The sequence below is a fragment of the Hippopotamus amphibius genome, chromosome 13 (genome assembly GCF_030028045.1).
Source record: "Hippopotamus amphibius kiboko isolate mHipAmp2 chromosome 13, mHipAmp2.hap2, whole genome shotgun sequence".
Classification (NCBI taxonomy): Eukaryota; Metazoa; Chordata; class Mammalia; order Artiodactyla; family Hippopotamidae; genus Hippopotamus; species Hippopotamus amphibius.
Window position 1 is genome coordinate 7,427,947 of NC_080198.1, and position 12,214 is coordinate 7,440,160.

General features: G+C 46.5%; 1 protein-coding gene across 1 annotated transcript in view; it reads left to right on the plus strand.

The window, feature by feature from the left end:
• The window catches only part of SRGAP3 (SLIT-ROBO Rho GTPase activating protein 3), a 241,245-nt gene that overhangs the window by 191,718 nt on the left and 37,313 nt on the right, over positions 1 to 12,214 (plus strand). Inside the window, exons 13-14 of the mRNA XM_057706592.1 lie at positions 3,327 to 3,387; positions 5,133 to 5,210. Of these exons, the coding sequence (XP_057562575.1) occupies positions 3,327 to 3,387; positions 5,133 to 5,210 (139 nt within the window). The remainder of the gene's footprint in view (positions 1 to 3,326; positions 3,388 to 5,132; positions 5,211 to 12,214) is intronic.

Sequence of the window (12,214 nt, forward strand, 5' to 3'; positions counted from 1 at the left end):
AGCCTCTGAATGGAGAGCTCCTACATAAAATGTGTGACAGTCAAGTCATCTGACATTATTCTTCTGACAAACACATCACCACAGGAGTGTTTGCCCCTTGGAGGTAGTCACCCGGAAGCCACATCCTTATTCTAAATACATAGCCGTTGCTGTAGCTCGTAAGTCTCCCGAGAGTCTGCAACAGGGCCTTTGTCAGCAGTGCCAAAACTTTGTCTTAGAATGGACACCCCGGTCTTTGGAATGAAAATTGCCATTCAGAGCCCAGCTTTGCAGCCCCTGGAGTCACAAAGTGGCAAGAGGTGTGGGCTTCAGTGGGCGCTGGGGGACTGGCTCTGAAAAGCGTCCACAGAGAGGGACACCCCAGAGCACTGGCTGGTGGCACATTGCTGCAATAAGAGCACAGCCTCCTCAGGGGACTGTTTGACTGAAAAGCAGTATGTCTGTTAAGCAATTGCACTTCTTTATAGTCACATGTGCTTGTACCACACATCATCCGTGCACTTCAGCCAGCTTTTCTGCGCGCCCACTCTGAGCTCCGTGAGGGGACAGACTGCTTGCAGGGCCACAATCTCCAAGATTGTTAACTCTCAGAAAATGAAAAGGCAGTGTGTTGCATTCAGTCCTTCAACCTTTGTGAACAGAGTTTAATTTCCTCTTACGATTCCCATGCTATCTGGAAGAAGATTCTGGATGAACTAAGATTCCCCGGCTCTGAAATGCCACACCTCTGAAAGGATTTTCAATGAAATAACATCACAGAGACTCCATGATTATGAGGGTTTAGAGGGACAAAGAAGCACCCCCAAGTTAAAAATGACGGGTAAATGTTGTTGGAGTTACTTTTGTACATTTCTAGGACCTTACCTGAATGGATTCTTTTCAAAATCCTTGATTTTTTGGACAAAAGGAAACCCAATTTATTATTTTAAATTTTGAGGCCCAGGAGGTCTACCTCTGGGGCAGGTGTTGGAGGGGGAACGGGGGTCCTTACCTGGTTTCAATAAAATGAGAATCACCCACCTCAAGCAGGTGTGGCGCGGATCAGATGAGTGACACCTGCCAGGTTCCAGTGGCAGGTGTTACTAGTGGCCTGGCGCTACTAGTGGCCTGGCGCAGAGGAAGCACCATGGAAGTGTTAGCTGTGAGTGCTGCCCAGGCTGTCCGGAGATGGCCCGCGGAGTCCCGTCTGACCATCAGGCACTGCTGTCCTAGGTTCAGATAGGCTTAGCGGACACAGGAAAACGCTAGCTGCTGAGATGCCGGGGACAGGGCAAGGAACATCAGCGAGGAGGCGCACGTCCTCCTGTGTCTGTCAGGAGGGTGGGCTCCTGGAGGAGCTCGGACGAGACACAGCATGCACCCCAGAGCCTGACCCGCTGCACATACGGGGAGAAAGCAGAGGCAGGGGTCCCTCAAAAATGGGCGGCTTCAGCGAAAGCAAAGGCCCTCAAGATCACGAAGGTTCTGACTGCACTGTGCTCCCTCCTCCAGGCTTTGTCAGCTTTGGGGCTCCCTGAGGCTTTTTCAGTGCCAGGGCGAGGGTCCTCAGGCAGAAGGTGAGCAAAGCCAAGTGGGTACCTGGGAAAAGCTGCCCCAGGTGTTTGGTAGGAAAGCATGGGCAAATGTGTGGAATTCGGAACCCGGTGGAGTCCTGTAAGGTCCTGTCCGGAGGGCACTTGATAAACACGGTCTTGGTTAGGCAAGAGCCAAGAGCGAGGTTTCCTGAGCTGACTTGCAGGGACAGTGTCACAGCAGACACCTGTAGGCATGTGTCCCTCGTTTCTGTGGGCAGCTGGGCTAACCTTAAGGGGTCTTAGGTGGGCTTTCACCTGTTGGTGAATAAGCAGCCCCTGGGTTGAGAAGCTAGACTTGGGGTGAGGAAATGGTTCAGTACCAACCATTTCTGCACTTTGACAAGGACTGAAAGAGGCCCCTTTGCCCCCTAGTGTCCGAGGCAGCCACCCTGGACGGCTGGACAGGCAGGTCCAGAGCTCCCCTGGGCCTGCAGGCTGCCTGCCGTCTCCCCGGACCTTCACTGGCTGCCATTGCATTTCGGCGTTCCCGGACTCTGAAGGATCTGCTTACTCTAACTGATCTTACTCCTGCATAATCTTTTCTTTTTCTCCTGCTCTGCTGCCTGTTTATTTTTTTGTTATCAGAGGAAGAAGAAATGCTCGAACCAGGAACCAGGTATTTACTGGGAAGGTCCGTTAGCCCCATTCAACTGGATAGAACCTGTCTTTAGTCCTGACTTGTAGCGCAGGGCCTGCCTTCTCTGTTGCCAATGAGCCCACTTTATTATTCTCTCTGTGACTGTAGTTGACCAAGGAAAGAATTTGCAGGTGGGGTGTGGGGGAGCCACGGAAGCATCCACATTCATGGTTTTTTCTCTGTCCCTTTCCATGAACATATTACATACGCCTGACTGCTTCCTCACCTTCTGAAGAGGCTAGTGTTTAATTTGGCCCCTTTTAAAAGAGAGGTGTTTGGGGTTTTTTGTTTGTTTTTTTGTTTTTTGTTTTTTTAAAGCTTTTATGCTCTGTCAGTGGCCTGAAGTAGCAGAGAGGTCAACCAATCATGGAATCCAAAAGAAAATTATCCCTTGCCCAGCTTTCTGTGGCTGTGGGCCAGTCTAGGAAAATGTAATTGAAAATACATTCACACCCCAGATGCGTGTATTTCTAACTGCATCTTATTCAGCCTTTCTGACTAAGGTGGCCAGTGGTCAGTGGCTGACATTAGTTGTTTCCAGAACTTTTCCTTATAACCTGTTTACTGTTAAACCAAGTATCTGTCTGGATGTTTAGGTTGTTACATCATAAGTAGAACTGGTCTTCCCTCCTCAGAGCTCAAAAGGACCCCTGGGGCCAACCTTGCTTCCCCCATAGTGTGTCCTTCTTAATTCTGGCAGCAGGTCCTACTACTAGGTAGAGGCCCTGAGCACTGGGAGAGCAGAGTGGAGTTGGGGCTGAGGGGAGTGGGAGGCAGAGAAGTCTTCGAGAGCAGACTCCAGTCCCCTCCATGAGGTGGGCTCCATCCCCTTCCCTGATGTGCCTATCAGGCCTCCTGAGCCCTGATTCCTCCCAGCTGAGTAAGAAGACAGAGCATTTCTTTTTAAATTGTCATAGCTATGCCTTTTCTGCAATAACAGAAGACTTTCTATTTTAACTGTTCGTGGAGATTTTAGAATTAGTGGTTCCTTGCCTGTATTCCTACTAATCCTATGGTACTAATACTCTGGCTTGAGTTCATAGTCTATGTTTGCAGTGTCTTCTCTCCTGTGGTAGTTGCCAAGTCCAATACAATTCACAACTTTTTTTCTTAAGGATTCAGGACAAGCTATACCACTGGTTGTTGAGAGCTGCATCCGATACATCAATTTATATGGTAAGCTCAATCTCGGGGCGGTGTTTTCAGCTCTTTCCAGAACAGGTGCCAGGCTGTTCTCATAAGAGATGAGATTCAAATTCATCTTGGAAGATTTCCTGTTGCTGCTCTGCTTCCGAGAGGGAAAACACCCCATAGAACAGCTGCTATCTTGAGTGCTGTCTCTTGAGCCATATGTGTCGGGGGGGCGGCAGGGGGAGGGGGATGTCTGAAGGTGGTGGTGAGAAGACCCAAGAGCTAGGAAAACCAAGGAGCAGGGAGGGCACACAGGAGAACCGTATTAGTTCCTTCTTCGCTCCCACCCAAGCCCAGAGCCTGCGCTTTGAGTGCTGAGTGAGGTTGGCCAACTGATCAGTTAGTCCTGCTAGACTGTGGTAAATTCTATAGAGGAAATAGAGTGTCTGGGATTTGCTACATGGCGTTGCCAGCACTTAACTTGTGCCTCCATCTATTCATTTATTCATTCCTCCAAAAATATATTTCCAGAATGCATAGCAGGCACTGTTTTTGACAATAGCAGCACAGCCATGCACAAGACAGATAGGGTGCCGGGTCCTAGGTAGTGTACATGACCAATTAGAAGGGCAAGGAAATGAACCAGCAGAGAGATAAATAATATAATTTCAGTTAGTGGTAATGCCAAGGAACTAATTAAAAGGGGATAGAGAATGGCTGGAGGGGGGCAGGGCTGCTTTGGCTAAGGTTGTAAGGAGAGCCGTCTCCCACGGGGTGATATTTGAGTAGAAGAAGCCTTCCATGCAGTCCAGGTGAAGAGAATGGAGAGTGTCAAGGGCTACTATGGGAAGGAAGGCCAGCATGACTGGATGGGAATGAGCCAGGAGGATGGGGGAAGAGACATAGGTGGTAGAAATTCAGTGTTGGTTAACAAAAGAAATGAGCAATGTTTATTGAGCACATACTATGTACAAACCAAACTTTAACTGAAGCCTGCCTTTAAGGGTAAACACATTCCTAAATTATAATGTGGAGAGTTATTTTATATAAAAAAACTGAATCTCAGGGAAGGGATCCCAGTCTCCCTCATTAATTTCCATTTCAGATGAGGGAGGTTCTCTAATTCCTTCAGTCTTATAGGTTGCTGTTTTGTTGTTTCTGTTGTGTCAGGTATCAAGCTCTCCTCTTTGTTATGGCCTTGTAGAAACACATAAAAAAATGAGATTGTCTTTCTTTAATAAGTTAATCACCCCCAGACTCCTCGATCCCAAGCCAGCACGCACTCTAGACTCCAGCTTTTCTTAAAGGAAGACGATGTCTGTGATGGGCGAGGGAATGGTTGAGGGAGTGGTATTAACCATTCTCGTTCAAGGTCTCTGTGGCTGTTAAACACTGACCGCGTTTATAAACTCAGGCCAAGCTACTTGAGACCAGTGCAACTGCAACTGATGCACTCGGTAGGCAGCATTCACTACCTAGTTATTTGATTGAGCTAACCTGTGGGTTAAAGTGGAAGTTATTCACTGGTCCAGTGTTATAAAGTTCTTGTATCCTTCAAGCCCAAACAAGAGGCCACAGATATATGAAGCAGGATGTGACTGAGTATTTGGGCCAGCCGAAGGTCATCACAAGGGCTCTTTTTGGGCTTCTGCCAGGAGATGGTGATTGAGAATGACTGTTACAAAGGATGGTGGGAGACAGAGGCAAGCAGTGGGGAGAGGTATGGATGTTCCCAGTGGTCTGGTGAGCTCAAGGCATTTTCTCTTTCTTTTTTTGTTTATTTCTTTTAGGACTCCAGCAGCAAGGGATCTTCAGAGTGCCAGGATCTCAGGTTGAAGTCAATGACATCAAAAATTCCTTTGAGAGAGGTAGGTGTGGAGCGATCATCTCCAGCTTGCGTCTAGAGGAAGCCAGAGTGGGTGTTAATGCATGTCTTAGAGCCAGTGGTGTTGGGGTGGCTTGTGTCAACATCTCTTCCCACCTTTACCTTCATTGATGTCACCTTAGTAGCTCAAAATTGGCTAATGGGGGAGTATTTACACCACAGAAATTGGCAAACACTAAGCCGTTTGATTTTTCTTTTCCCCTCCAAAGAACTAGCTGTTGAACATTTACCAGCACACGTGGGTGACTTTCTCTGGTGGGCTCTACAGTGGTTGCTGGGAAAGAGGGCCTTGGAATTATTATGCAAATCTGTAAAGGCTGCTGTGTTTTAGAAACGTTGGGAGAAGACAGCATGGAGTGGCTTGTTGAAAAAAGCCCATCCCAGGGAGGAAAGAAGAGCCAGTGTGGGGGCCTCCTAAGCAATATTTCCTCCTCTAGTTTCACAGCATTTGGAAGCATCACATCTCCATAGTTACACCTCAACTCTGATTTACTACATTTTTCTCTGAGTGGTTAGATACTAAGTTTGGTCTGAGGACCCCAGTCCCAAACCCATTTCCCCACAATACATCACATCCCAATTTACAAAGCGCTTTCTTACCCATTCTTCTCCACAATCCTCCCAATAGCCTTGGAAGGTGTATGGTTTGTTTGTCCCTGTTGGTTGTGCTCTGAGCAAGCCCCTTCCCTGGGCTGCAGCCCTAGAATTCTGCAGACTTATTGCCAGGCTTCCCCTGGAGGGGCTGCCTCCTGAGCTGACTCGCCCTCACCCTATCCTCCGCTTCCATCCTGAGATCTAGCTCCAGAGTGGAGGACGCGTTCGGTCAGCCCCGGGTTGTCGCCGCTATAGCCCCCAACACAGAGCTTTGCAGCCCCAGGCACTCTGGCTTGGAACCTGGGGTGGAGAGCAGGATTTGGCTGGATGTGGCTTTCTGTGGCCTCCAGGGTCCTGGGGAGCTTGGGTTTTGGAGTCCACTCCAGGATCTTGGGCACCTAGGACCAGAGAGCCCCATAATGCTCTGCTCCAAGCTCCTACTCACGCATTTATTTATCCACTCAGCAAGGCTGCACTGAGCCCTGTGCTGCACTAGGTGATGGACAAGGGCCTGGAAATACGATAGAACGAGAGACTGCTAGCAGGGAACCAGTTTAGTAAACAGCATGATCAGTGTAAGGATGGAGTAAGCGCTGGGTAGCATGGGAGCCCCTAGTCCAGCAGAGGGCTTGAGTAGAAGGGGGAGGAGTAGCAAAGCCTCTGAAGGCTTCCTGGAAGAGAAAATACCTAAGCTAAGGCTTGAAGAGTAAGAGTCAGGGGAAGCAGGGAAAGGGCTTTCCAGAACAAGGGAACAGCATGTGCAAAGCCCACAAAGCAAGAGGTATCCTCCCATCAGCATCCCTGATAGAAGTGTCATTCATCATTTCCCTGAGCTTCTCTTGGTAACGACAGACAGCCCAGCCAGGATTTGGTTTCTGTACTTCCCCAACTCCTTAGCACCCCTGCTGCCCTGTGTTCACGGTAAGTGAACAGAGCTGTGGTCTGGGCCCTTTGCTGGTTCCATCCTCCTAGGCTTATCCCATTATGCAGAGTTCCTTGTATCCCATGAGTAAACTGACTGGTGCCTCCAGTCTGGTGACTGTTCCTCCTCATATATTCTTACTTACCAGTGTCTTATAAGTAAGTACCCTTGTTGCACCAGGCAGCCAGGCCCAATGCCTGCCCAAGCAGTGCTGCTTTCTTTCCTTCCTGAACGTGATTTCTAAGGTGAGCATATTCTGTTACTTGCTCGGGTGCCTTGGAGGGGTGATGTGCAAATCAGAGTTCTCTGCTCCTAACAAGCCTTGGACCGAAGAGATCATCTGACCCAAACCTCAGCTGCAAAAACTGTTTTCTGCTTTTTCTTTGCCTCGTACATGCAGTTGGCTTCTCTCCCTCTCATCCTTGTTCCAGAATGAGTTTCATTCTCTTGCCAGCCTCATTCTGCTCCACCTGAGCCTACACAGAAGCATGGCTTATTCTAAAAGCCACGTCTCTTTTAGAAAAACCCTTTCTGGCTTCTCTGGGCTGGCTGGTGCCCAGATTTCAAACACATTAGTTTCTGTTTCTTGATATTCACCACCCACCACCCACCCCTCCCAGGTTTGGGTTCCTGACCTGGCTGACCCTCGGGACACCTCCTCCACCCTCTCCTGAAACCAGTTTTCCTCTCCCTGGCTCGCCGCAGTGCTCTCTGCAGCCCCCAGCAGCCAGGCGGTCCAAGCCCACTCCTCACAGCCCACCTGCTCTAACGTGTCATGGAACTTTCTCTCCAAACTAGTACATTGTGTATTTTTCCTTTCTTCCTTTTATTTTTAAAAATTTAAACCCTCCCATCCCGGCAGGGTGCCTGTCCTTCGCCACTTGTTTGAACAGATGTGGGTCTCTTCCTCCTTGGCCCCTTTCTTTCTCCCTCTGGGTGAAGTTCTTGCCTACATTCCTTGCAGAGGGCTGTTGAAAGGAGCACAGACCTCTTTTCCTTAAGCTTCTGAAAAATTACATGCTGGAAATCCATTCTTGGTTTATTATTCCTAAACCCACTTTCTTTTTCTCCTGACATGAGTCAACCAGGGTTTTAGTTGGAATTATGATTTTTATTATTATATTTTGCTGTCAATAAATCTTAAACTCACCACTCAAGTTTTGAGATCTTCCTGTAATCTTCTGGCAAAACGAAGGAGAAAACATCCTGGAAAAGCAGGAATCAGCGGTTGTGCTGTGGAGAGAGCTGTGGTTCGCTGTTGTCTCCCAGACTAGATTTGTGCCTCCCTGTTTTCACCACAAACCAATGCCCTGTCTTCTTTGTATGTAAAAGGTGAGAGGTAGTGAAAGGTGGAAGGTGCCTGTGGTCTCTCCTTAAGTGGAAGGGTGGCTGGAAAGGGGGTCAATGGCCGTTTTACCCTGCTCAGATCAACATAGGGTTTGGATTTGGGGCTGAAATCATGGCATGTAGGATCTGACACATTCTAGACTCTGGACCTGGCCCTTCTCAGATCTGTTTCCTGCCTCAGGAAGAGGGGTGTGAGAGGGAGACACAGGGAGGGGTTGTCATGTAGAGGAGTCTCAGGGTGGGGCTGGGAGGATTGTGGCCGCAGAGACCTGCCCTTGAGAGACCAGCTGCGGGCTTCCTGCCACACCCCTATCCAGCAGCACATTCTGCTGGAGCTATGGGCACACGCTGTGTGTTCACTCTGCCCTGGGTACAGCCTGCCTTCAGCCCTTTGGCAATGCCCAGGCAACCTGGCTGGGAGCAGGCTGCAGGCAGGGCGGTTTGATAATAATTCTACCTTCCTACCCAGGACACTAGCTAACAAAGTGGGAACAACAGCTTTCTCTCGGACTTGCCTGGAATTTTAGCTCTAATTCTCCTGGAGGAAGCTATCATTCACGTATACCATCCTGCTCTTTTTGAGCTCTGGAATTCCATTCATTTCTGGAGCCAAAGTTGGCTAGCCTTGAAGAGAGCCAAAGGCCTGGGCTAGGAGGGAGGAATGTTTGGATGGCTCTTTTTATGGATGAAGTGCCTTCTGGAAGGAAGAGCAAGAATGCATGGGTGTGTGTGTGTGTGTGTGTGTGTGTGTGTGTGTGTGTGTTTGTGTGTCTGGTCAATATGTTAACCATACTTAACAAGGAGAGCTTATATGGAGGAAATAAAATCCTTGTGCTTTTCGATCATGAGACCACAAGAGTAATGTGTGGTACAATAGGGAAACAGCTTAATACAGGGTAGAGTTTTCAAACTCTCATGGTCCTTCAGAGGGACCTCAAGGGTTGATACTGGGATAAAGAGGGATACTGAGAAGGCGGGGCTTGGACCTTTCTCTAAATTCAACTAAGGCAGTTTTGCTCACCCATAGGAACTTTTTTCTTGAAAAAGAAAACAAATGGTTGGGATTCGACTGTAAAGGAAGGAGGGAGAAAGGTTGAGAAGGAAGGAAAAAGATAGATAGATAGATAGATAGATAGATAGACAGACAGACAGACAGACAGACAGACAGACAGACAGGCAGGCAGACAGATAGATAGGCATGCATGCAGACTGGCAGCAGATAGAATTGAAAAACACGGGTAGAAGAAGGAATATCTCCCAGGCATTACGCGACCTGGGAGCTGCTGGTGTTTGTTTTTGACTACATGGGCAAGTTGTTTCATTTGCTGGGGCCCTAGCTTTCTTGCAGGAGAGAGGGGTGGTGCTGGAACCATGCCTCCCTTGGTGCCGTGAAGTGCTGTTGTGAGGATTAAGAGCGATCCCATGTGCCAGTGTGCTTCTCACTTGAAAAGTGCTATATCAGTATAGGCAATAGATTTTTTTTTTTTTAATGTTTTCTCTCTTCATTCCCCATGAGAAAGTCTTGTGGGGGAACATTTTCTTTTCCTCCTGTGGGAACATCTGAGAGGTTGACTTATGGAACACAGTGCCTGGGCTGCCACACACAGTCATTCAGGCTGGGCACTGCTCAGCCTCTAGGACAGGAGGGAGATGAACTCTGGCTCATGCCCTGGAAGCCACAAACCCTGATTCAGGAAAGTGGGGTGAGGTGGGGTGGCTTTCTCTAATTTGCACTAAAGCATGTTGGGGCTAGCGGAGGCCCTGGCAGTGATACACATTCTCTTCCCACGGAGGCAGAGTGTAGAGATCCAAGTATGAATTTCCAATTCTGCTCTTCATTGCTGGCCACACTTAGATTGCTCTGGGCTGTTCTGGGAGGATGAGGAGGAGCCCGCTGAGCAGACCTCTCTCAGCACCTTCAGGGAGGTGTCAGATTGCTGCCTGCTTCCTTTCCTGTCCCCCACGGAAACTCCCGGTGGTGAGCTAGCCCAGCAGCCCCCATTAAACTGAAAAACGCTGCTCTCCCGAGATATTTTCCCTGGTGCAATTGGCAAAAGTTTAAAAGACATTGCATGGGCAGGGCTGTGGAAGAGCAGCCTTCTCCTATGTTGCTGGTAGGAGGAGAAAATGGTACAGCTCTACTGAAGGAGAATTTGGGTTTATGTGATGAAACTACACATTTGTTTACCTTTTGACCCAGCAGTCCCACTTCTAGGAACCTATCACAGAGACGCCCTCTGTGAATAGGAAACATAGGTACAAGGTTATTTGTTGTGGCAGTATTCGTAACAGCAAAAGATGGGAATGTCAATCCATAGGAGACTGGTTGACTAAATTATGGTCTATCCATAAAATAAAGTAGCCATTAAAAAAAAAAATGAGGAAGGTCTCTGTGAACTGACATGGAGGGATTTCTAGGATTTATTGTTGAGAGAAGAAACAAGTATAGGTAGTAGTAGAGTTTGCTACTTCCATTTTGTGTAAGAAATGAGGGAAGGTAAAAAATTTGTATATGTGTATTTGCTTATTTTTGCAGAAAGAAAGATTAGCAAGACAAACTAGAGACTAATGAAAATGGTTAAATGGAAGGTGTAGGGGGGAGAAGGATAAGAATAGGCCTTCTCTGCAAGCAGCTTTTTATCTGGTTTTGACTCTTGGACCATGTGGATGCTTTATATTTTCAAAATTGCAAATTTTTTTAAAAAAAGGATTTCTAAAAAAATAAAGTCCCTAAAATTGAATATAAATAGAAAAAAATAAGCTGTATATCAGACTGACAACCATACAGAGAGTAACTTTTCAACATGTGATCTGGTCATACATTTTTTAACAGCTCTATTGAATTACATACCATAAGGCTCATCCATTTTTAAAGTGTACATTTTAGTAGTTTCTAGTATATTTATAGAGTTGTATCATATCATCACCATAATCTAATTTCAGAAAATTCGTATCATCCCTAAAAGGAACCCTGTACGCATTTGTAGTCACTCCCTATACCCCTTACACTCCAGCCCCCATCCCTAGGCAACCATTAATCTACCTTCTGTCTTTTGATCATACATCTTTAGCGGGGTACATTTTGAGGACCTAAAAAAGAAAAACAAAAGCCCTGTGAATAAATCTTAAATTTTATGTAGTAGGTTTATTGTTAGTGGTAATATTGCTATTAAAAATCTGAAACTATTTTATGTATAAGATAAGGCAGGTACATTAAAATATCAATTAATATTATTCAGAATAAGATTTGCACTGTAAGAAAAATGAAATGCAAGTAGAAAATAAATGAAGGTAAAGAAAATTTTGTATCTTACACATGAATTAGAAGTATTAGTGTGAATTCATGGAAAAAAAAATATATATGTTCTAGGTCTATCCACTGAAAGAGCCTAGATGTTCTTTATGCCACTCCTATAGCAATGAGCACACCTAGAACCTAGATCTTGGTTTCTAAATACCATTCCCTCAAAAAGCAAACAGAGCTCCTTAGAGAAGTTTTTATTCCAGGTCTGGATTGAGGAAAGTACAAGATGATTCAGGGACATCTTTTATGCCAGAAAGCAAGGAAGTGCTCAATAGAGGTCACATCAAAAGGGCATAAGAAAGGACTCCCCCTGGCCAAATGTGGGGACAATCTTTGCATCCCAATAAATAGTGGTGTAGTGGGTTATAACACATTGAATTAAAAATTATAAAAAGTCCATAAAATGTTTAAAAAAAAAATAAGAGGAGGGTGGAGGGAACAAGCAGAAAGCTCTTCTTTATAGAAGAATGCCAGCTAATAATTGTAGATGGAATGACAGAATCAGAAAATCACCATTTTGTTGGAACCCCAGGATAATAATTGATTTGGGCAAAAGTTACTATTGGATGCTCAAAGCACTGGGTAAAATACGTTGAGCATGATGACATGCACATGGATTACTTATTGTTTACAAAAATGTTTTGTATTTTACACTTATTACAAAGGAGAAAATATACCTTTACAATGCAGAGATCTGGAGGCCACCACCTTAACCCAGCGATCAAACATCGCCCACACAGTATTCTTGCCCACAATATTTAACCTGACTCTAATTGTGAGGAAGCAATCAGACGAGTCCAGAATGTGAGGCGTTCTACAA